The sequence below is a fragment of the Macrosteles quadrilineatus genome, unplaced genomic scaffold (assembly GCF_028750875.1).
Source record: "Macrosteles quadrilineatus isolate MER2022 unplaced genomic scaffold, UCM_ALF_1.0 Scaffold_4__1_contigs__length_99947679, whole genome shotgun sequence".
NCBI lineage: Eukaryota > Metazoa > Arthropoda > Insecta > Hemiptera > Cicadellidae > Macrosteles > Macrosteles quadrilineatus.
In genome coordinates, this window is record NW_026542597.1 from 1,436,089 (window position 1) to 1,462,464 (window position 26,376).

The 26,376-nt window shown below is 31.2% G+C and overlaps 1 protein-coding gene across 1 annotated transcript in view; it reads left to right on the forward strand.

Moving 5' to 3' along the window:
* The window catches only part of LOC128992667 (IDLSRF-like peptide), a 123,959-nt gene extending 100,232 nt beyond the window's left edge, over positions 1 to 23,727 (forward strand). The window contains exons 2-4 of the mRNA XM_054416365.1: positions 16,034 to 16,165; positions 18,474 to 18,626; positions 20,541 to 23,727. Coding sequence (XP_054272340.1) covers positions 16,034 to 16,165; positions 18,474 to 18,626; positions 20,541 to 20,734 — 479 coding nt within the window. The 3' untranslated portion in view covers positions 20,735 to 23,727. The remainder of the gene's footprint in view (positions 1 to 16,033; positions 16,166 to 18,473; positions 18,627 to 20,540) is intronic.
* Positions 23,728 to 26,376: the final 2,649 nt, after the last annotated feature.

Below are 26,376 nucleotides of genomic sequence, written 5' to 3' on the forward strand. Positions count from 1 at the left end.
AGTATGTTTGTGTATATTATAGTTTGGTTACTACTGTAAACTATTAATATTGAAAACACTATTAACTATTAATATTGTTGGGTGTGTTACAACACTTATACATTACTTATCCTTTTTTGAACTGATCATGTAAATATTGGTTGTTTTCAAAACACTCTATTAATTTGCATATCTATAAGTATTTGATCGGTCGTAACCAATAAAGTAGAGCAATACAAGTGTTGTTAAATGTTACAGAACTGTGAACACCTACTTTCAATCTTTAATTTGTTATAATGAAATACTGAATGTAAGAGTTATTAAAATAACATAATATTTTTGTTCACTACGAAAAACAATATAAAAGAATAGAATTTTACCTAAATTCATAAGTAAACTTATGGGTTCTTTGTATTGTTATTTAATTATCTCATGAACAACTGTAATTTTTTATGATGTTTAAGTTGTTAAGATTATTTGTATTGTTTAACAAACTTACATTAAAACAACACCATGTTACTTGTACCTATGTGTAGTTTTAAAGAAATCCGAGCAAATAATGCATTTCATAAACCAATTATGTAAATGGTTTCTTAGAGTTACTTCAAAACTACTTAAAAAACAGTGCGCTCGCTTTAAAAACAAACAAGAAGTAAATCTTTCTTGTAATTTGATTAACCAGTGAGTTTCTCAATAGGTTTTTAGCGTGCCGAGCAACTATAATCAAGACTGTACCTAAACTCTATACAGATCTTTGTCTTAATAAACCTTTGTCGTAAAGATTAACCACTTCCCATCTGTCAGAAATAAATGAGCTTTAGTCACACGAGGTGACGAACAACAGGAAGACTTTTGTTGTGTAAAGATTCGACTGAAGTTAAAGCAAACAGAACTTTTAGAATCCAAACTCAACAATAAGATTTAAAACACCTCCGCCACAGCAAACCTGCAGACTAAGCGAATTTTCATTTTCCTGGCTGAATTTCTACCAAAATATTCCATTAATATTGTCAGATTTTTTTTAATAACATTAATTTTAATGAGTACTTAGGTTTGCTTCCACAGGGAAGGTATTAAGGTGTGTTTTTATTGAAATGTTGATAGCTTAGTATTCAATAAATAAAATTGCCAAATTTTATCAAAATATATTCATAAACCAGTGAACTGCAACAGTTGATTTATACTCCATAAAAATAATATGGGAATTTAAAAGGTTTTTGAATTATCTCCATAACCGTACAACGACGCGTCGATAGACAAAATTATTTTTTAAGCTCCTCAAAATGGTGTTGAAAGAAATTGTGTGTGAATATGAACGGAGGGTGTTTTTTTTTTGCCTATGGGGACCTCAAAACGAAAAAGTAAATCGGTCCCGGGTCTAGGTCTTACCTTGAGACCTATGGTAATTGCTTATTCGCCGGGAAATTCGCTAAAAGTAAATGAAATACATAAAATTGCTATATTTTGTGTATGTTTTTTGTGACTACTCTGACAGTGGCGGGACTAATCACCGGTATAACAGAAAAATCGTATAATTTTTTATCTGAAAGGTTTGAGATTTTTGTATATTTCAATTATGAAATAATTTGTAAAACGTGTAGTTCAATCGTTATCAGTAAGTTGTTAGTAAAATTATCTTAATCTGTTTTATTATTCTTATTAGTATGTCTTAAATAATTGTTAATTGATTATTGATATTAGGAAACTGTGAATCAGTATTGATTTAAATTAATTAAGTAAGTAACTAAGTAATTAGTTAAGTAAGTTAATTAATTAAGTAAGTACTGGTAATTATCGTTATTGGTGGTTGAATTATTGTTATCGATATGTGAAAGGACAGGAATACTTTGAGTTATTTTTCTCTAGATTCGTTATTCATATTCATATGGACAATCATATTTCAAATTAACATGTTTCTTTGAAGACACATTCTATTCTCTTATACATAGGGAATAAACCAAATTAAATTATACTTAAGAAGTTAGTTTGGTTTCACATGTTGCAGTTGAAAGAATCTGTTACAGTTTTCTTACCTAATAATAGATTCTAAGTTTTGCCCTTATTTCTTAACCAACAGAACGTGTATTATTTTCTGTTAAAATTTTCTTTGCGTGTGTTTGTTATGTATCTAAAACAGTTTTTAGGGAACAAAAACATTGTAAAACAAATTTGTTTAAAATACGTGATATCCAGTATGTTATAATTACATGTTAAATAGTAAAATATTGTTTAAAGAATTTTTAAACGCATTATCCTTTAAAGCATTTGTTTCAAAATATCGTGTTGAAGAAACAAAACCATATCCAAAACATAAATCAGATGGAATTGTGTAGCGTCTTTGTTGGCAGAATTGTCCTTTCTATTCTGGTTCAACAATCCTCAGGATATTGGTGTTTATCGGATCACTCAACATAACAATCACTTTTGAAAACATTTCCTTCAATTGATAAACATTGTTGAAATTAGGAGGATTTTCTTACAGTTTTTGACACTACATATATGGAAAGTACATTAAATAATATTTGTTTACATTTAAAATAACGTAGCTGCTAACTCAATACCCATAAATATAGGGGCATACATGCAATGGCAATCGAACGTTGTTGAGACATGAAATCATATTCTCGCTTTGCTTTTGAAATTATGAACTTACATTATCAGCTATAACACACAGATCCTACACTTTTGAAACGTAAAGCTTCTCAAACTTGAAGCATTTTCAACCTAATTACGAACCTCTGTCTGCCGTGCAGCTACGTATCAAACTTCAAGTTGTTCTTGAACAAATCACATTACTCGAGTTGTGAACTTCTCAAGCAGCCTTGTCTATAGAATCACGCAAAGTAGACATTCCACTTCTAGAAGCCGAAATACAGCAAATATATTTGATCGATTGAGCTGAAGTTATAATTAAATTTAAATTGACAAAAGGTTCACTCTATTAATGTTCAAATTTAAAGTGTATACCATTATCTTCAGTGATGTACCCTTTTGATGTTAATACTTATTATAAGTAACAACCGGTTGTGATGAAAAGTGGTTATCAGCTGTTTCTACAGATGTATGCAATGAGAACTTTCCTGCCACTAATCTTATCTCGGTGGCACCTGAAATCATTGATAGTTGAGTGAATATGTGTTCTCATTTATATCACATTGCCACCCGTTCGATCCTGTAAGTCAGTAGCTTGTTTCTAAAACTGACCCAGATGTCTTCAATCATTGGAATTATAGTTAGTTGCAAAGGATAAAGAAAATCTTTATCCATGGTTAAAGTATAGTCAGTAACAAAGCAACACAGGTCACCTTACTTCATTCCACAATCATTCTTCACTCGTCTTCAGCTTTAAAAAGTACATTAAGTTATGTAAAGTGTTCAAGTCTAGTTAATTATTTGATTATCACTGTGTCTTGCTGTGTCACACGAAAAGTCAACATCTGACCTGAGCATTCAGAAAAACTACTCCAATCCCCTACCAAATAACCTTTATTTCTCCCTATTTTTCATTTCTCATTATTAATTCAATAGTGTATTTATTTACCTTATATTTTATATTTATCATCACCCTACCATCACAGTGGTACTCTTCACTCTATAGAATGAATCATTATTATCCTGACTGATAAACCAGATGATATTAGTCAGTAACAAAGCTATAAAGATCATCACACTTCATCTATACTCAACCTCCACTCATATTTGGGTTAAAATACGCACATCCCCCTATGTGCCTCCATCTCAATTATTGATAATTAATTGCAAATTGGTATAATATATTGATGCACCTACTGCTGATTACCAAACGGGACCTTGTACTTTGTTACGTTTGAAATGTAGTAAGAGTCTGTGTATGTTCATACAAACCTGAATACCAAGAAGTTTGTGAAACATAATGATATCGAAGTAAAAGCATGTCATGATAGCCTCCAGAGGGGTTCATTTACGTAAGCTCCAGAGCCAGTTATGGGCCTAACAGACACGATTGTTCCAACTTTGGTAGTTAGTGGTTGTTTTGGACATAAACGTTACACTGATATTCAACTTGCTCAAACTGGTGTTGTACTTTTCTTCTTTTTCTAATAAAAATATAACTCTACTTAATGATTTACATTCGGTTTAGTTTAAATAAATAACTAGAACATTTTAAACCTATGTCAATAATATATTTTTAAATGTGGGCATATATTTGAGTAGTCCAAGTAAACTTTTCATCCTAATGTAAAACAGAGGCCTGTTTCAGAGCGTCCCATCATTGGTTACAATTGTGGCTGTTGATTTATAAAATTTTTCTAGAATAAGGGTGGTTTTTCTGTCTGAAAAGTGCTGTTTTGTACAGTACGAAAGTATAAGCAATGTTATATAAATACTTCATTTAATTTAGTTGAAATTGTAATAAATGTATGGTAACAATAAATCAATATATTTTGTTTATTATATTATTAACTATTTAGTAAAATAAAAACCCACTTGACATATATCGGACGCAATCATGTCTTAAACTTTGTAATCTTATATTAGTTCTATGATAGTTAATTGTAGTTGAGCACTATCAAGTACTCTACTGCTAAGTAGAATATTATATTAAATACATACTCATACCATAATAAACCAATTAAAATTCAGCAATAGAATACAATTACATACGGTTCAAAAGGAGAAGCGATTCATCTTCTTTGTATCACATTATTGTAAAGATTACGGTATTATATTACTTCGACAGTCAAATCAAATTAAATTAATTTAAAAATAATAGTAACAAATTACAATAATAATCTATACATAAAATATTTCACCGTGCAACGTATATTAATTGATTATTACCAACTATACTACATACGATATATACTAGGCTTAACATGAAATAAAAGAGTAGAAACTACTATAATGGTCTATAAATCCTTATAAAATTTTTTTTTAGGTCTACCTCTATTAGGTCTAACATTTCATTTTCTTTGGCAATATTCTAAAAGCATTATGTAAGTACTTCTCGATTACAACGTTTGTTAGATTCCTGCAGTATTTTTTTTATTCTCTTTTCGAGAACGTTTCAGTATGTTTATTTTTATATTCACCTCTGACATAAATAGTATATTTTGCTAAATACTTAGCATATTACTTGTAAAATGGAAACTTTCTTCTAGCAATGTTACTTTTTGTTCAAAGTGTTGTTACGAAACTTAAACTCACTATAAGACTGATCACAAAGTAATGATTACATTAATTTGTCATTACTAGGATCAACAAGTTGCCCGACATTCTCCATGTTTGTCCATTAGTGCCGCTCTGTATCAAATGCAAACAGTGTATCCAATACACACACGTATGTTCAATACACACACGTATGTCCAATACACACACGTATGTTCAATACACACACGTACGTTCAATACACACACGTATGTTCAATACAAACTAATAATTTTATCGGATCTGTATTGTTCTTCGTTGAATATCTTACCAGACACTTTCCTCGTGTATTTTTGTGTTTCTCTTCATTAATATTGTATGTGTAAAATTAACTCAGAATGTATTAAGGGATCTTCAACTCTTGCCATTCTAACAGAATGGGTTTAACCAAAGTTGAAGTGGCTTTATCTACATTTTTTTACATAAAAGACTGAAATTATTTTGAACAAATAATACGTAATGAGAAATGTCACGAACACTTTTATTTAGCCTTTTTTAATTCCCTATCAAACTATACCGAGTACAAAAAGATGGAATAAGAAATAGCTCAATATTTAAGATTTTTAGTTGTATAATGGGGCAAGCTAAATAAAATCATCATTTTTTTGTAATTTAAGTTTAAAAAATTTAAATTGTCGTCATTTAGAAATTTTAGTTTCAATCAACATGAGTTTTTTCTAACATTGGTATCTTCTACCTTTACATACATACCAAGAAAGATCGGTTGGAAAATTCAAAGATAAAAATGTTTATGTAAAAAAGTACAAAATGGTGTATATCTGGTTAACGAAGCGATTTTGGAAAAGATGTTAGCATTGATTTTTCTTTATATTGACCCAAGGAATCACTACGTAAATTATGTCTCCACCTTTTTTTAATACCCTGTATTTATGAGATACAAAGCATCTCCAGACAACAGTTAAGATAAGAAGAAGAACCTTTATTACCCTTTAAACAATTTACAGTGCAATAGGGTTCGTCATTTTGCTTCATAATAAATTGCTACATAATATTAAAATGTAATTAAATATTACACATTATATAGTAACAAATTTAATTTAATTCAATAAGTTAAGACAAGCTGGCCTAGTTTAAAATATGCTAATGACACGTACGTAATGAAAGACAATAAACAATTTAAAATAAAACGTGTACAGTACATAGAAACAAGATATAACATGGATAGGTGATAAATTATAGCATTTGAAGCAACTTAACAAAAATAAAATAGAAACACGACTTGATCGAAACGGTTGAAATTCAACAACAAGATAACCTATATAAAAACGTCTAAAGTTGCAGTCAAAACTAAAACAAGTTATGGTCTTTGCATTAGCTTTTAAAACATTAAATTTGAAATGTCGCTATTAAAACTTAGTTTATAAAAAGGCTTAGATAACTATCTGTAAAAAGTACCCTTAAGCCAATTTATAATCAACATGGAGGGATATCAAATTTAATTTGCTTGAAAGTTGAATACCTAAGAATGGAAAAGAATCGTTTATCTTACTTAGTCTTGCAAAAAAATATGAATCAAGTAAGAACGTTTAGTGTTGTATGAGTGAACCTTGTCATTTAAATTAAACTACGCCTACTTAATTTCCTCTTTAAAAACAACAAAAATAAAAATGTATACAAATATTTCAAACATTCATTATTTTACTATCAACAAAATAACGTGTTATATTAAACTTTTGAATGTTTTTATGGGTTCATGATAATAAAATGTGTTTATACAAATGTAGAGAAATAGTTTAGACATTTATTTTAAAACCACATATAAAATCTAGCTTTATGAAACCATCATTAAACATACTTACACTTACGATAATCTAGCATTTGGGTAAACTCGATCCTGCCACCAACATAGACTTGAGGGCTATATTGCCTTTGCTACGAGGAACAAATGTTTCTGCCAATACATTTCTACGAGTAATTACATTTTGTAAAAATGGCACGGATGTAATAAAAATGTCTGACCATATAACTTACATTTGATTTGGTTCTAACGTGTACATACGCTTTATCGTATCTTTTTCTCTCTGGCATCTATGTTCGTGTGGACATTTCGAGTAAGTAATCAGAGTAAAATCAAATCAATTCCATTATATTCCAGTAATTAAATAATGTAAAACATACTATTTTAATAATACATACTGTTTCAATGTACGTTATATTACAGTATCACGTTTTAAAGCTCTCCATCATTTTATACGAGCTATATATTTCATAGCAAACAGCAGAAAACATATATCTGTAGCGTTGTAAAGTGTGCAAGGTAAAATGTAGCAATAAAACCTGAAGGGTGAGCACACACCATTGCTCTTTGGCCACTTGCAGTGCATTCTTTTTCAACTCCACTTCTATTGAGGGTAAAATAAAAACCCAAGTTGTTTAACTTTAGAATTTGTAACATCCTTTCTTTTGCTGGTTTTAGATGTTTTAAATCAACTGACTAAGGTAGAATAAAGCTTGATGGCATAATCGTTTCAACGTAAATCAATTTCTATTGGTTGTATAGATTATTTATCTTTTGTATTTACTGGGGATATTTAAAACGGACAGTTTGAAAAATAATTGGCAAATGACTAACCCAACCTGACCACCGCACATTAACTTTACTGTGAAATTGGTATTTATCATAAGAAAATCACCGTTGATTAATTTCAAGATTATATTATTGACTACAGTCAATGATAATAGTAACCGTATAATAGTATAATATTACTTTTGCTTTGAAATATTATTGACCTACTCGTAGTTAAATTAATTGATGATATGCGGCCATAAGGTATTCTATCAATTAGTTTAAGAATAATTGACTAAATCACTAAATAGCATGTTTAAGTAAATAATTAAATTAGAATTTGCCTTTTTCGTTTAAGTAGTGGTTTTTTGAAAAGATATACATTTATTTTTTGTTAATTATGCCAAAATAAACAACAAAAATAAATTGTATAAGTATTTTAAACGTAATACAGTATTGCTTTGTGTTGATAAATTTAAACTTCACTAATATGCCAAATTATAAACTTTGAGTTATCACAAAGTACGTTGTACGTGACTAACACTCTAACAGATATATGTACGACTTGTATTTAAAAAAAAAATGTTCTTTATTTTTCATCATAAAAATGTGTTTAATCTTAGCATATCAAGTGGAATCATGGCATAGGTCGTAAAGACTTAAACTCTTAAACTAAAAACTCTTAAACTCTTACGGATATCTTAGTTCAACTAGTAAAAAGTTTTTTTCTGGATATAAATTAAATTGCAGTTTAGTTAGAAATTAAATTGAAAACTACTAAAAAATACAGTTTTTCTGGTTATACTGTATCAATTTATTTTCTTTTTGGATTTGGTAACTATTTTAAAGACTTTCGTATTCCTTTCTGCAAACTGTCACTGTTTGGAGAATCCATTCTAATCTTGAAGCAATCCCACTGTCACGAGTCAGGTTTTATGCCACTTTAGGGAGCAATGGAAGAGTGAAATGTTTCAAATGGATTCCTGGTTTTGCGACGCTCAAAATACTCCAAGAAAAACTGAAGTGATAAAACATTTTACTTGTACTAGTGCAGTTTGTATATGTAGTTCATTGTTATGTTGAGTTTATATTGTTGATTTTAGTGCAGTCTGTAAAATTTAGTACTTAATTGGGAATACTTTAATTTATACAGACTGATTTGAGTGTGACATTTCTAAAAATAGTTAAACACCAAACATTTTAAATTTTTATCATTTTTTAAACCTTTTAAAACCGTGTCTCTAAAATAGATTTCATATTTATTTAATGACTGGGACAGGTGGCGTCGTCCTGTAATCCAGCTACTAAGAGGTCATAAATTGTGGATATTTATAGGGATAAACTGTGGATGTGATGCTACCTGGTGTGGATTAACGTCCGCACTATTGAGTACTTACAACTATCCGCAGTACTATCCCGATAATTAGACTAATTCGTAAATTACGAGGAAAAAATGTGGTTCGGATTCCACTATAAACTGTAGGTCCCTTAGTTGCCATTAGCTGTATGGGCTATTAATTAACAGCTGTGTCTAAGGAACATGTCGACCTTAGTCACGAACAAGACTACAAGATCGCGCCACTCATCCTACACTCATCCTTCACTCATATTTGGGTAAAAATACGCACATAGTGGCGTCCCCATCTTAAATAATTGATTGATTGATTGATGATTGATAATACAATATGTATTCATTAAAGTTCAAAGATGTGTTATACTTAAGTAATACACCCGCTCAATACCAGCACACGGTCAGTCCTTATACAACAAAGACGAAGAAATATCCAATTTTATAACTTCATAAACCTAGATGTTTTATCTTACTGCGCGCAAATTTAATTTTCCGCCGTTGTAACCTTTCGTTGGCAATAAAGTAAGGCTGTTTCCTTCCGTTCGAAATATATTAGGCTACTATTTGGTCTTTCAGTAGCTTTCTTTAAATGTGTAATGTTTTTAGTGGCAGTATTTGTTATAAACGTTGTTTGGTATTCAAACCTTCTATACAATTTTCTACATAGAAAAAAGGTCAAAATGTTTGATAAGGCACAACGTTTTAGTAGGTAATAACAAAACTACATTTAGTATGTTTTTACGATTTTTTTAAAATACGTCTATATTACACGATCAGATTAAATACGAGTATATTATTTTATCAAACGTCTGCTATTTAAATATGAAAACTAAGTGGTTGGGCTTCCAAGAAAAAACAGGATGCTAAAGAACGAGATGGTTTCAAGGCAATTCTGTGACAATAATCTGGAATAATCATTTTTCTTGTACCTTAGAATATTATTTGAATCTAAAGTATGTGCAGATAAAGGCGATCGCAATCAAAGTTTTTTTTTTTTTATATTGTATAGCTAAGTTGTTCATTCAAAACAACGTTCTATTGAAATTTATTCATTCATCAAGCCAAACAGAGTTTCCTATTGGCTGTCACTGTTATTTATTATGAATGAATGAATGAATCTAATGAATGAATTTCAATAACAACCACATTTCCTTCGTTCTCATTAGTGATGCAAAGCGAGTTTAATTAATGAACAAATAAAAGAGAAATGTGTTTTAATGTTGAAAGTATCGTCTCTATAATGGTGTAAACAATGTGAATTGAATATTTAAGTTGACCTGCACAATACGTTATAGTAAAGTAAATTAACTCTCCTTTTAAATTATTGATTTGTTATTTAATATAGAAGTATAGCAAGGAATCTGTAAACAGTATTTACTGTATTTGTTTCGTTGGAGTATTTATTTTAGTTGCCAACTAGGTAAGGTTGTATTAGCATAACTTTGGCTGTAGGGAATAAAAACTCAAAAATATGTGTTTGACTCAATGGGGGTTAAAAATAAACCCAAAGGTTTTATAACTAGAAAAATGTTTACTTCAAATCTTCTATGACACATCAAACAATCTAAAACATTTTTTGTAAAATCGTCATCCGTGTTTGTGTTTTATTCTCAGAGTATTGAACTATTTTAGTAAAATATATTAGCCGGTTCGACGAATATTTATAATTTCAAAAAAATTTTGTTACATATTTTAGAATTGTTTGGGTAAAGCGCTACTATTGCAAATATTATAGCAAACATACTAACTCAGCACTTTTAAACGAACTATTTTATTTCACAAACTCATATAATGTTACATATTGAATTATAATATTATTTCATTACAATAATTTATTTTTTAATTTAAGCTGTAAACTTCCAGAGTTTAAAACTTAATCTTTTTCAATTTTCCGGGCCAGAACCGTACAAATTACATTTCATTGTTTCCCTTCGTCGGCAAAACTCTGCCAAAATATTGCCGCGTAAATTCCTTTCCTCTCTGACAAGAGAACAACTTAGACCTTCTCGACTACACTTTATAAAACTCACCTTTACTTGCGGTAACTTCTGTTTACCTTGTCAAGTTTTTTTTCAGTATTTAAATAAATTATATAATCCCTGGTACTTTAGAACATTTATTATGACCTGACTGTTCATACATGTTTCTTTTCTCCACCGGAGTGGAAAGATTTTCTCACTAAATTACGAGTAAAAATTCTCTCAATACTGGATGAACGTGTTACTAATTCTTTGAGTTGGTATTTAGTTGTACAGGTTTGAAAAATATCGATCTCAAATACACTATTGTCAAACAATATAATTGCAGCGTAAAACGTGTATCAAAATACGACTTGTTATCCATCTGTCCAAATGAATTTACATGGATACTTTTCAATATGTATGTATTCTTAAAGGTGGTTAACCAATAAGCAATTACAAAATCAAGATATTATTAACACTAGGCAGTCGAAGGGTCATAGCCAAAGTTATGTGGATAATGTTGTAGTATAATATCTTTTCATGTATCAAATAATTAACACTGTACAATATCTAAAACTAAATAGTTCGTACATTTGAAAACAGTCACGGATTTTTATAAAGAATCGTTTAAAAGTTGTCTTCCAACATATCTTCCAACTTTGAACGTAGGTTAAAATGTTCAATGTTAGGTTAACCCTCCCTTTGGGAACCACTTCTGTATACAATTGGCACTTCTTATAAGTTGAAACTTAAACCTAGAGATATATTTTGTATCCAATTAAATAAGTAATCCTCTTAGAGAATTGCTTAAGTTAGTTGTTTAGATGTTTTAGTAATCATTACTGAATGAAGTAGCTTTTCAACGTCTTGTAATTTTTAGTCTGTTGTAAAATATGTTTTTTGGGCCTAATCTGCAGGGCATCAAAATGCTGATTAAATTACCTCATGTCAAAGAAGAAGATATTGTATAGGAATCCCCAATAAAAAGATAAATACATGTTGATACATTACGAAAACAACTACTGCCACAGACTACTTTATCAATTAGTTCTCAAACTGTAAAAACAATTTTAATATAACCTTTCAAAACGTTTATTGGCATCAAATTATTTATGGAGCTAATGATAGGGTGAAACATTTATTGAAATTAACTATGGCATATCTTTATCAAAACTTTCTCAACCTATTTTTTACTCAATGATTGACTCATTACAGAAAATATGTATGCTAAGTTAGCCGCAAGCCAAAAGTTTGCTGAAGTCAAAATAAGCCCAACTTTTAATTGAATGAGCACAAACTTCTGTAGCATATCTCATGTTAAATCATCTTGACGTCAGGCTCTCTTCTATCTTCTGTGTCCAACCTTATTTATTCTATATACCACCTATCTTTATGCGTTACCGGAAATAACTGCATTGGATGGTAATAACATTGCTATACCAAACTACAAACTGTTACTAAGGTTGTTTTTATTGTTTAACAATCAAATGTGTCATACCAATGAAAAAATATAACTACAACAAAACTATACTATAAGATATAGAAGTGTACATTTATTCTGCATATATGAGTTTATCTTGTCAATTAACTCAACAGGAGAATATTCGTTCTAAAAATCCACATCAAGTAAATTGTTTATACATTATTTGGTTGTTACAATGCAATTTCCAAACAAAAACAGTGTGTGTTGGTGTGTGTGTGTGTGTGTGTTAGGTACACACGTGTAAACAGCTGGTTGATGTTTCAATGCAATTCATGGCTGTTTGCACCCAAAAGCTTCACTGTATCGTATGTTTAGACAAAGTGTATGTACAACGGTTACACTTTGGGATGTAAATGTTGTTCATTTTAATAACTGTTTTTAGCTATCCAACTCATTTGAAATTGTACTTTTTCAAAATAAACCTCTTGTTAATTAACAATTAGATTTTTTTACAAATATTTATTTTATGTAACGGATTATTCTCAGTATATTTTAAACTATGATTAGTAATCAAATACATTCGAATGTTCATCAGTGTATTATCATTAGATATATTATACATGATAATATCATGTAAACTAATATGGAAGGATCATTGTAATTAAAAGTAACGTTCAAACTTTTCACCAAATGTTTCATTAATGATCATGTGTTAACACTGCAACAGGTTAGGTTTGGTTACCACATTTTAACACGATACTTTTATGGCCAACATAATTATCATGGTCAAATTAAAAAGGTTCACATTTCATTATTGAAATTCGAATGCAATCCACTGGAGTTTGTTAACATTATGCTCTGCGTCAAACAAAATTAATTAAAGTACCTCGATGTATTAAAGTAATAATGCAAATGTAATAACTGTAGTAAATGTAATTAAGATCGTATTAGTTTTTACATACTCCTTGTAAACAGAACACAACTACACTATTGCAGCCCAGCTTTAATACTCAAACATTCTGAACAAAAACTAATAATACTTAGACTTGATTGCTAATATATTATCAACATCCATTATTATTCAAAGGATGGTTAGAGATTTTATTCAAACATTGAAGAACTATGATTTTTATTTGGAATGGTGTACAAGCCGTTAATGTTATAATGCATTTACATTGGTTGCCAAATGACTTTTTTTTGTTTGAGTAAATGCAATTTGTTTTTATTTGCTTGGAAACTGAAATAGAAACGAAATTCTAAAAGTACATATTAAAATTACTGTGGGAACCAGATAATATAGTTACTTAATATATATTTACTAACTACTTAATATGTTATTTTTAGTAAAATGTGTATCAAGTTACACTAGATATCTAATCAAGCTAGCTGGTCTATCTGGTTGGCTAGCTTGAAATTACAAAAACTGTACACGTTGGCGAGAAACAAGTGAGTGACATTCCCAACATACCTTGAGTTAGTCTTTTCTTTAGACAGATCATTCAATGTCAGGGAACCCATCACTCTTGCCACCCTCAACGTATTACATGATGATGATCTAAATAGGTTGTTCTATTTCTAGATAGCAATTTGAGAACACGAAATAACGCTACACTTTTTTAAAGATAACTAAACCTATGAAAGATTTGCTAAGGTTAATAGAAATAAATAGATAGAAATATATCATCATGAAGTCTGCTTATAATCCGTAATGTTTGACCCTGAAGATGACTTAATTTTATTTTTAAGGTCATGTACTAACTTTAAAATTATTACATAAAAAATGCATACGATAATTGCCATTTGTTCTCGTGAATTGTACGCAAAGAATAAACAATACGTCTTAAATGTACCCTGAAATTAGAAAGAATAGTTTATAAACGCAATTTGGTAAGGCGCAAAAGAGTTCTTAGTCTTAAACAAACGCCAAAATAAGTTTAATTTTACATTTTACTGTAGAATAAGACGTATACTTGCTTTATGCAAAGTAAAGACTTTGGTTTTTCGTAATTTAGATGCAAACATTGTTTTAAAAAATAAATACTCTATTTCAACAACACAGATTACACTAATATACATGGTGGTCATAAATTATTGGACACATTTTAAGATTATATAAACAAATAACCAAGCAACTTAGAAACATGGGAATTGTTTCATTGAATAGCAAATTTAAAACAGTTTTATACAGCAACTGGAAAACAATAATTATATAAATATCAGTAATTGTAAAAAGTGGTTATAAAAAATGTGCAAAAATCACTCAAACAGTGAATGTAAGTTGTTTTTTTAAGGCTCGTGTTGTGGCCTAGTAAGCATGGATAGTATGGCCATGGTATGGCGTAGTTAGTATAGCAAAACCAACAATGGACCTTTCTACACCAGCTGTGTATGACATTTGGTGAATCAAACCTTGAACCGAATTAAGTAACAAAATTACTAGTGTGCAATAAAAAGCAACGTCTTTGGTTTCATGAAAGCAAATATGTAATAACTGTTCAAAGAAGGCTTCGTTTAGAGTATAACCGTAATTCTCTGTGTATAAATTCTATAAAATGGTGGTATAGACAATTTGAACGACTGGAAAGTGTCCAAAATATAGTCTTAAGGGCCATACCCTCAGAAGAACATACAATAACAGTTTAGGTGATTTTTAAAGTCTTTTTATAATTACTTTTTATAATTGCTGACATTTTTATAATTGTTTTTTTTTTGTAGTTACTGTATAAAACTGTTTTAAATTTGCTATTCAATGAAACAATTCCCATGTTTCTAGGTTGCTTGGTTATTTATTTATTTTATCTTAAAATGTGCACAATAATTTATGACCGCCCTGTATTTTCTAATACTTTTCTGGTACTTTTTCGATGGCACATGAAACCTCACAAACTTATCGATCTTGCTATTATTCTGTCAAATAATTTTAAAGCTAAGAAATGGATTACGAAAGTTAGAGTGTGATTGGCATATTACTAATTCAAAATACAGTTGGACATAGATACACGTCATACAAAGTATCCTACAGTAGGAGTCATAACAGGAGTTATTGTAATGACAGTTGGACAGCTGTAATTGCAATAAAGATATCGATAGTCAAACATTCAAAGACAATGTCACACACACTCTAACACCATAAGACTTTAACATACATGTTGTTTGTGTCTTCACTTTGATTATTGCCATCCGTGATTTAACAACGGTGTTGTACATACTTGATGATTGTGGTACCATTTTGTATATATTATACTCTGTTATAATTCTTTGAGACCTTCCTATCAAATTTGGATCTGATTTTATGTATTTTATATTATAGACCCTATTTCTGGCCACATAGGACTTAATATAAGATATTTTGAATCCATGAAACCAGGGTAGTCCGAGTATAACGTGATCCAAAATTTTCTGAGTCACCGAGTCCTTCTTCTGTCAAGCAGGTCCTGACGACACACTTTTGTGGTATTTTCTTGACCAAAGAAGGCATTAGCTACTCATAAACGTTCTGATTACGCCCCACATCGGATACTCTTGGTTTCATAATTTTTAAAGTGTATTATATTTTTGGCTAGGTAAAGCTTGACATGATTTGTAACATAGAATGTTTTCCCCAGGTGAGGCATGCCATCCATACGAACCATTCAAATGTCCAGGAGATGGCGCCTGTATCTCCATCCAGTACCTCTGCGACGGTGCCCCTGACTGTCTGGACGGATACGACGAAGACTCCAGACTCTGTACCGCTGGTAACCCACTAAAACATACTGTAATTAAAGAAATAGTACACAATAAGTTTCAGGTGTATCGTAAGTAATATATCACACAAGTATAATGTAAGTATCTTGTTCACTGGTATATCTAGTTCAATGTACATTTAGTTTAGAGCATGCACAGAATACAAATCCCACCCACTGTTACACAAAGTGATTCCAAATGTGCTGAATGCATCTAGAGCACATTAGTATACATGGAACACTTAGCTTTGTGTTGGTTGTGTCTGGTTACTAACTATAATCTCATTATTCTACTAGTGTAGTTTCCATGTATTTTTATTTTGTTAACAATGTATGGTTCTTCTTGTTGTTGGCGTTTGATTTTACCGTAGTTTTAAAATAAATGATGCAGGGAATTTAAACTCCTCGGATAGAATGTGTAGATACTCTTAGTATTATATAAACAATTATCTATTTAAATGAATAAAAAAATGCCCTATTTTCTCAAAACGTTTTAAAATGGATTTTAAGTCATACATAAACCCCAAATGAATGTTTCTAACTTTACCAGGTGTATACCAAGCGTAGTGGTTTGTCCTGAGTTATGATTGGTCAATTGATTGCCAATCATCTCATTCCATCAATAACTATCAATCAAACGTGGTTGGACTAATATTGGATCCACAGCTGAAAACAGTTCCACCCAACGTTAGGTTAACGTAGTTTTGTTAATACTGTATCTCGATTGGTAAACAAGCAGCTGATTACAGACGTAATAACAATTACTTAATGTTAATTCAAAATGTTATTTTTTTTGCCAAGAAAACTAACCAAGGAATTGTTTATTTAAATTTATTTTGTGTCCATTTAATTTTGAGTTGGTAGTTTGTCCCACTTCCGCAACACATTAGAGAACTTATCTTACTGTATAGCATTCTTGCTTTGTACATTTGTGTTTGGATTTGTTTTTGATTAAAGGCACCTGCTATTTCCTGCACTTCACCACAAGGTAACTTCCTTAAACTGCATTGAAGGTGAGAAACTACAAATATACGATTTATATTTTGAGTTATCGCATGCTTATTATGACTGCCGTTTTTAAACATACACTATTAACTCCACATTTTATACAAAAATGTTATTATATTTCGATATTTGTTGGGATGGTTTTAGCAAAACACAAATGTTTTTTCTTCCAATTGCAAACAAGGTTTTGAATTAATTAAATATTAAAGTGTTGGGGTTCTTTATTCATTGTTTAACTACTTGAATTGTCACTTTAATTCCAAAAAGACGCCGGAAACGAACACTACTCACTAAATTGCATAGGTACACACATGATAATGATTTTATAAAAAAAAAAATTCATGGAAACATAAACATAATTGAGGTACTATCAAACTGCCTTTTGCCTAAAATTGGCTACAAAAGAACGTGAAGAGTGGCAAGTAAACCCTTCAGTTTGGAAACTAAATGCATTTCCATCACATCGATGAGTTGTAATGAATACCATTCGTATATACCTATACAACTTGGGCTATAAATACTAGATGGACGGTGTTGTGGCCGACACAGCAGGAGTGTGTACATTTGTATGTAGATCCCTTGTGTTCTGAGGTAATGTGTCTGTATTACTGTAGCTTTGTTACATCCTCTCCTTACATCTTAACTTACATACACCATACTACGTTTGAATTTGCGTACAACCCAACCATTGCCTCGTAATTTTGAAGTGTCTTTATTACAAATAAATACTGGTAATAAATATACGTTAACACTAATAACCTAAAAGTCAGCTATCCTTGTTTTGGTAAATTACTAAACCTCTTCAAGTACAAGAATCAGTTGGTCGACTTCTATCGATTTTGACAAATGCACTAAATCTTGACACACACAGAAATAAATTTTTATCCCCAGGTTGAACAAATAAAAACCTTTTTTGATAAGCTGAACGTAACGTAATGTATGTTTCCATTTCCAAACGACTATACCTTCAAATCGCAAGATTAAGTAAAACCTATTTTAAAATGTTGTTATCATCTTACACACTTAAATTGGAGTATAGCTATAGTTTAGCAATTGAATTACTACCTGTAAAAATATAATGATAATCTTTTTTGTTACTAAATTTACTCTCGGAAAGAAGATCCTGAACAGTAAAACAATCTCTTCCATCGCAAACGAAAATTAGCTTAAATTTTTTTTCGGATACGCCAAAAATCGAACCAACGCTATATAATAGCGTTTATTTGATACAGTTAGGAGGCTGTTGATGTTTTATTTTCGAATATGTAGTCAACTAATCAAGATTCACCACTGAATGCTGTTTGTGATTTTACAGCCAAAAGACCGCCAGTTGAAGAGACGTCAAGTTTCCTGCAGTCGCTGCTGGCCAGCCACGGCCCTAACTACCTGGAAAAGCTGTTTGGCAGCAAGGCAAGAGACGCACTGGCTCCTTTAGGTGGGGTGGATAAGGTGGCCATCACTTTATCAGGTAAATGAAAGTGTCAAATTAGTACTTACGCTTTTCACAAAACTTTCTCCTCAAAGTTACGTATTTTGGTTAAAACCCGGTATCCGATTTCAATCATATAAGTAACCGTGACATGTGCCTCCTTAACCTTCCAACTGTTTAAGGAATGTAAAACTACTTTTCCAATACACTACTTTGAGTTGAGATGTTTTCGTTATACGTTTACAACCTGAGAAACATCATATTTTCAACAGCTGTCTATTGTTTACTACCGAAAGTAACATTGTTTACAACCGAAAATTTTCCATGTCAACAACTTCAAAAATATTTTTTATTGTTTTATGAACTGTTTCTATTTTCAACAACTAAAGTAAATATTAACTTTAAAAGGCATAACCTTAAAAATTCTATGAGTTTTGTAAGGAAGAAAATAATTATTCTTTGTAGTGTAACGAAAAGTAACGTTCAAAACACGAGTGAAATTGGGTCTATACATATTCTCTACCATTTAAAGTGCTCGATAAATCGCGCACTTCAAATATGTAATGACTCACTTTGTACTCTTGTAATGAAATATACAATTTCATTTCAAAGTCAACTACTTATACCAAAACGAAATTCTTTATTCAATAGAGTAGTTTTCAAATTGTAAAGTTTTGTTAGCCTTTTAGAATTACAACAAATGGTTGAAAGAGTCACAAACTCTGATAAAGTGTGACACTGTCAAACACAGTTTGTATCTTACACACCATCAGTTACGTTTTTTTAAACTGGACATGTTTTGTAAACTATAGCATATTTGATGTTGTATAGTCAGCTAAGTACCGATAGAAAGAAATAATCATAATGATACACGTTATTCAACTAAATCTTGGTGACAAATCTTACTGCTATAATGTGCTATTTCCATTGTAAATGTTACGTTCTCACAAATACACTTTAATTCTTGAAGACAGAGATACTTTTCCCTGCCTTAAAGATTTTTTTTCCTTTTCGGTCAGGTAGTTCCAATTATTTCAGAAGAGATCCATTGGTCAAGACAATAATACATAGAAAGTTGACATTGCATACAAGGAAAATAAAAATGTGCTCTTGCAACAGGGTAATTTATTTATTTATTTATTTTACATATCAAAGGACAAACTCCATTTTTACATTCATGTAACAAAATAAGATGGAAAAAAACATTTGTAACAATAATATAGCATTGCTCTGGCCTTAGTGAAAATCGTGAAAATCGTGAAAATACATGCATTTAGAAATAAGAATGTACATGATGATTCAAGTGTAAATAAATAACATATACAATAAACAACATGTAGGCCTAAAAATAACATAAATAATAAATAGATAGTGAAATATACAAAAAAAAAAACAATACAAATAGACTATATTTACAGAACAAAAGCCTTGCCAAGAAAATCCCTGCATTTAGATATAATAGTGAACAAAATGATTTCAAATATGATAGATATTTATAACAAATCTTCCAAACTAGGGACTACGTTGAAGCTTCCTCTTCATCGAAGCCACACTGTCCAGGAAGAAGTCGACAGTCTCGGGCACGTTGTTGCCCTCCCTTTGCATGCGGATGAGTGCAGCATTCATCTCGTAGTTCGTGCGGTGATGCTGTCTAACAAACAGGTCTCTCGAATGGGCGCGTTGTGGAGTCCGAAATTGAATCTGGTGAAGCATATCAGGGCAGTCAAGTGAACCGTTAAGGAGCTTGTGGAAGACAACGAGATCAGCGATGTTCCTCCTGGTCTCCAGATGCTGAAGACCCAGCTCACGATAGATTTCATCACGGGACCTGGCGGTACAAGTCCTCACACCAATCATCCTGGCAAACCACAATTGCCACAATTGTTGTTGTCATTCAAACAACAATGGAAAATAATTATATCTCCCATCATGACGAACACCATTCTGTTGCAGAATCACAAACGATCGAAGACTTCGGCGCCGCCCTTCATCTGATGAGGTCCGACTTGGAGCATCTCCGCTCGGTGTTCATGGCAGTGGAGAATGGCGACCTCGGCATGCTGAAGAGCCTCGGCATCAAAGACTCGGAGCTCGGCGACGTCAAGTTCTTCTTGGAGAAGCTGGTCAACACGGGATTCCTGGACTAAATGACGACCAGACAGCAGACCTCTTAGTTTACCTTGGTTTAGACATAGAATAAAATATTTATACAAAAATAAGAAACATCGTGGAGATAATCATGTCTGTGTCTGCTCATCTTAGGTTTAAAAGTCTATGATTCAAGATAGGGTTGGAATTTCTTTAGGTATCTAGAGTTTGGGAAGTCTCCGCTTAGTCTGAGACCAAAATTGACAGTGACTTCCCTCTGTCAACGCAAAAATTTACTAAATATTTTATTTTGGAGGTTTGTCAGGCTTCTTTGAGATAAGAAGAGTTTGAGTAAAAATATAAGAGTTAAACAAAACTACAGTATTATATTATGATCAGGCGTATGAAAGCTATTCCACCAACGGAACAGAAACGAAAACATTACAGAATGTTTCTGTAATGCGATTCAAAGAGCAATAAAACGCGTTGCTTGGGCTACACTATCAATGTGAGGGTACGTTTTATAAACATTTATCGATATCATTTGTTTACTCTGGTTTATAGCAATCGTGCTTTACCTAATGTTTTAAGATCCCTTTACAACACTTAGTTTGTAAGAAAAATATACTTTGAAAATCCTAATATTTGATAGTAAAACCTGTATTTCTCAACTATTTTTGATCGTGTCGTAAATTTTTGACGCATCAGTGATTAGTAGACTGTAGAAATTACGCAAGAACTTTGCAAATATTTAGTTTTTTTACTATAATTTTAAACAGGCGTTTAGCTTAAAAAGCGCGCATTTAAAATCGTTCGTACGTAAAAAGACATATCATAAAGTATGTTTACAGATTTATACTAAAGATAGCTTAAACGTAGATTTTAAAATGAAACATATCAGACATTCTATACAACATTATGGTGCATTAGACTATTTGCATAAAATGTCATAGATGTATTAAGAAACCATGAGCTAGCCTATTAATGAATAGTTTAAATACGCGCCTTCAAAGTCATATCACGAAGTAACAAAGACATATCATCTCTTGCAAAAGACCTAAGGTTATATAAATACAGATAATATTTAAATAGCTGTATTATATTTGTTGGTGCATTTTACACGTTTAGGCTACTATTATGTAAGTGTAAAGCAGAAGTGAAATCTCATAGACAAGTTGATTTTGCTTGAATCCAAATGGTAGACCATTTAGAGAGTCAAGATATCTGAAGCAATTTATTGCAGATACTTCAATAGATCATATATTTTACTGGTTGGTTAAGCGTTGATGTATATCCCAGGCAGCGAAGGCTCTGCCCCACGGTCAAAGCCCCAATGGCCGTTTGGCCGAGCCGAATCCTCCACTCCACGTTTTAAACATCAAAATTCCACTTTTCTAAAGTATTTTTGTAAATATATTTACTCAGTTAGTTTTACGTGTTGTATGTGTATCCAAGTTTACGGAGGAACTTTTTGATTCCCCTCGTCAGTATTTCCCTGTACATTTAGGTGCAAGGGCGGTACGGTGCCTCCTGTACGTTTTTAAGGCTATTTCGTATTTTCGTCTCTTGGTGAAAAATATCACTTACACTGGAAACTGTGACGCACTTGATTTTATTGGAGCCAAATGGAGTATTTGCTACTCGTCTGGGTGTTTATAGTTTAAACGATTTTGTAATATATTCAGGTTAGATGGGATCCTTCGCTACTCGTAAATATACGTACATTTGTTTTACAACGAAACCTAAAAATGTGCACAAAAACCTAGTTTTTATATAGTTTAGACATGCTTTTTGTATGGACTAATTTAAGAGGTAAATGGGTCTAAGAGAGGCAAAAGTTTGAATAGATTTTTATTTCAACTATGCACGCCGAATTCGCACACCACACCTAATGTGTAGTATATTAGGATTTATTTAAAACATTTGACTGTAAGTCTGATCATTACATATCACTTTTGGAATATTGTCTGTGGTTTTAACATATCAAGTATAGGATAAGCTAGTGTGTAAGAAATGGAGAACATATCATTTTTTTATAAATATGGGATGTAGCCTAGTGTTTAGCTTGAATTTTATTATATTCGAAAAATATTTGCAACGCACTACTATGCTAAAAGGAGTCTTACTTTTTCATGTAAGAATTCTAAATTATACTTGTAATTAAGATATTTATTTTAATATTAACATGTGTGTTTTTAGTACAATTAAGAAATTGGCATCAGATTTTTTACGTAATTGATACTATTGCAAAAGGAATTGTGCAGAATATTAAACTATCATCGTTATTCAGATTGCATTAAACAAACCACACACTTGTATACGAATATTTTTTAATTTAAATTTCAAAATTTCAATTGTATTTTTTTACACAAACATTATCAAATTTATGTGTTTGTTAACACCCAAAATAAAACTAAGACAAATAATTGAAGTGTATTTATGTCATCAAATTATTTAAGAAATCAACAGTAAGTATATTTTATGTGTGTTTGTTGTGATACTTGGTCAATTATCCTACCATGGAATGCACTTTTTTCGTTTATAGAGGACTCACCTCATAAATACGAGTATTTAACACTTAACAATTTAAAAAAAAGTTACAACTCAAAAACATATTGTTTTAAACAAAGATTGTCTAGTCACTTCGGTAACGTCTTTTGGAAATATTTTCAAACAGAATCAGTTTGACTGTAAAATTGCTTGGCTAGTTGTTGTATTTTTATATTATAAGATATATATTGACTGTTGCTTTTGAAATCTATATGTATATGAGAATACTATTTTCTTGACTATATGTACTTGTGTATATTACTATTATCTGGTCAATGTTTTCTCCTTTTACCTTTGCTTGGGACCCGCTTTACGTGTAGTGGTAAAGGTTTAGGCCTGAGGCCTTGCAATAAAGGCCTGAGGCTCGGGGGGCCGCCTACCGTGCCGGCCTTGCCTAGCTAAGACACCAACATTTGCCCTTCAGCATTCGATTTTACAGTTTTGATCTGTAGCCCAGAGTGGACCCGATGTATATTTTGCCAATAAAGTCATTATGTTTACAGGCTCTGTGTTTTATTTTACTAGAATTCCTGGTTTTTCAGAATATAGCTATACAACGAAAGTAGGGATGTCTAAAGTAACATTTTAACATCTATAAATTAAAGTTGTTTGTAAAAATATATCTGAGATAAGAGAAAAGGAGTTAAAGCTATTTTTTTATAAACAATGCTTAAACAAGTTCCGATAATGCCTGCTCAGAAGCATAGAACAGTAATAATAGGCGAAAAATTCCTTAACCCAACAAAATTTGCACAAGCAAGGAACAAATGATAAATACCAAAAATGTTTACCTTTAGATGGAGTACATTTTGTATACAAAGCTTTTTCCTGTATCTCTCTCTAATAATTAAGCCACTATAGCCAAAAATACTGGGGGAGCGAGATGGTCAAGTGGTTAGAGCGCGGGACTCCGGTTCCTGGAGTCCCGGGCTCAAAACCCAACAAATCACCAATAGATTTTATCTAAGTGATAATGCCGTAACCCCTAGGTCTAGCCTGAAGTAATGTGAAAAACAATTCCGGGCTCGTGCCTAGCCTCCTAGGACAAAGAATTTCCAAAAGTACAGAAATATGCTGCCATTGGTCAATATGGCGGCCGTAGCACAGCTTCAATTTTAGGGGACTTTTCGTATGTTCAAAAAGAAGGTACACCCAACATCTGTACTAAATTCCTTTCTTGACGCTTGTGCTAAGTTTTTAATTTTATTTTCAAAACATATTTTTATTTTAAGGCTAAAATAATTTGTTTCCTTCGGTTTAAAAGACATGAGATTTTTTTCAATGAGCAATTTAGCCTAGATATGCTACAAAAATACATTCGTACAAGAGAAATTATTTAAATAAGTAACCTCGAAGCATTAACAAAAGTCAGTTTTTTGTGTGGAATTTAAATGCTATAAACATTACATTAACACTCTAAGATATGGCACTTTTAGGATGCTTGTAAAGTTTTTAACAATCTATATTTCGTCTCAGGAACCTTTTTGACCGGCTTTACTGAAGTTAGTTTCAAGAAAGGGGTTTTCAGTGAATTAATGAAAGCAATTATGTTTATTTCCAGCACATTCTGGCTTGAACATGATCTGGCGTACCTGATGCTTATTTTAAATAGGCTATAATGGTTTAGTCTAAGTCAGAAATGACATCCTAATAAGCAACACAACTCAATAATAACAACATATATAAGGGTTATGTTATGATTTCTATGAAGAAGAGGAATCTTCCGTTAAATATTCTGCACATTACTCGACAAAAACGTATATTACTAAGCTAGCTATCTGCATTCAGTATTTATGTTTATTATGTGTATTGCTACTTATTTGTGTTTTTCACTGAATTAAACTGACTACGTGATTTAAAAATTAAATTATGAGTTTCTATTAGAAAATGAATTCATAAACTTAAGACAAATTCTTTGTAGAGATGTAACGAATGTTCCATTGATACGCGGAGACAAACGCTCTCTCTGTTGATGACATTTGCATACCTTTGTCATTCAAAAGTTGATCCTTATAATTTTCAATTATTGCATACTGTATGCATTGATTAACTGTATTGCTATTAGATGATCAAATAGTAAACGCTGATTTTTTGGTGAAAGACGTAGTAACTTATCTTTAGACAAAAAATAGTAAGTAACAATTTAGTAATATTAACTTTGGTATATCCATAAAAAAAGGCAACTTAAACATGTACTAGTGTACCGGTTGCTCGAATTCGAGCAATTTCTAAGTATTACAGGCGTTATTTTAAAACGAATAACAGTAATTCGCTGGCTGACTTCCACCGCTCATCATAGTACCACCCAAAATCACGGTTATTATATTTGTTTCAAACCAATGAATGTTTTCTCTCTTTTTAGGTACAAATCTTGTTTTCTTTGCTATTGTTGAAATTATATTTACTGTTATTGTTGAAATTCATATATTTATTGTTATTGTTAAAACTCATATATTTATTGTTATTGTTTAAACTCATATATTTATTGTTTGTTGTTCATTTATATTTTCACTTACTATTCTTGTTTTTTGTTCTTGTTCATTGGTTGTTGTTTGCTTTGTGTACGTCCATTTTGATACTGCTGAAATTGTATATTTACTAAACTTACTGCATGTCATTTTGTCAAAAATACTTTTGTATGTATATGTTTAAGTTAGAATAAGTCATCTTATACAACATATTATTGTAAATTGGTTCTTGACCGTTGGAAGGTAAAATAAAAAAGTAATAATTTCCGATGACTTTAATAGATTCGACTCAAACATTATGGAAATACTCAAGATGTACATAACAGATCAATATAATCAACATTTCTTGTATTTATCTTATCATTTTCAAAAGCTGATCTTGTTTTTTAGTGTTTTCTATAAAAAGCCTTACTCATAGCCGCATTATAGCCGGTTGTCCATAATGAGGATTATAATTTCTAAAAAAAACCATTATTTCTATTTCTTCTCCTTGGTGGTCTTCTATGACTTTCCTATGTTTCCATAATTTGCAAATCGGCTCTTTCAATGATTACTAAGAAATGCAGCACAGTGTTAATTCAATTTAATTTTAATATATTAAATTATCCAGGCTCTCTCGCTTTTTTCCATTGTAACATTTACGACAACCCTAATTCAAATAGTAAATATTTAATTTCAACCAA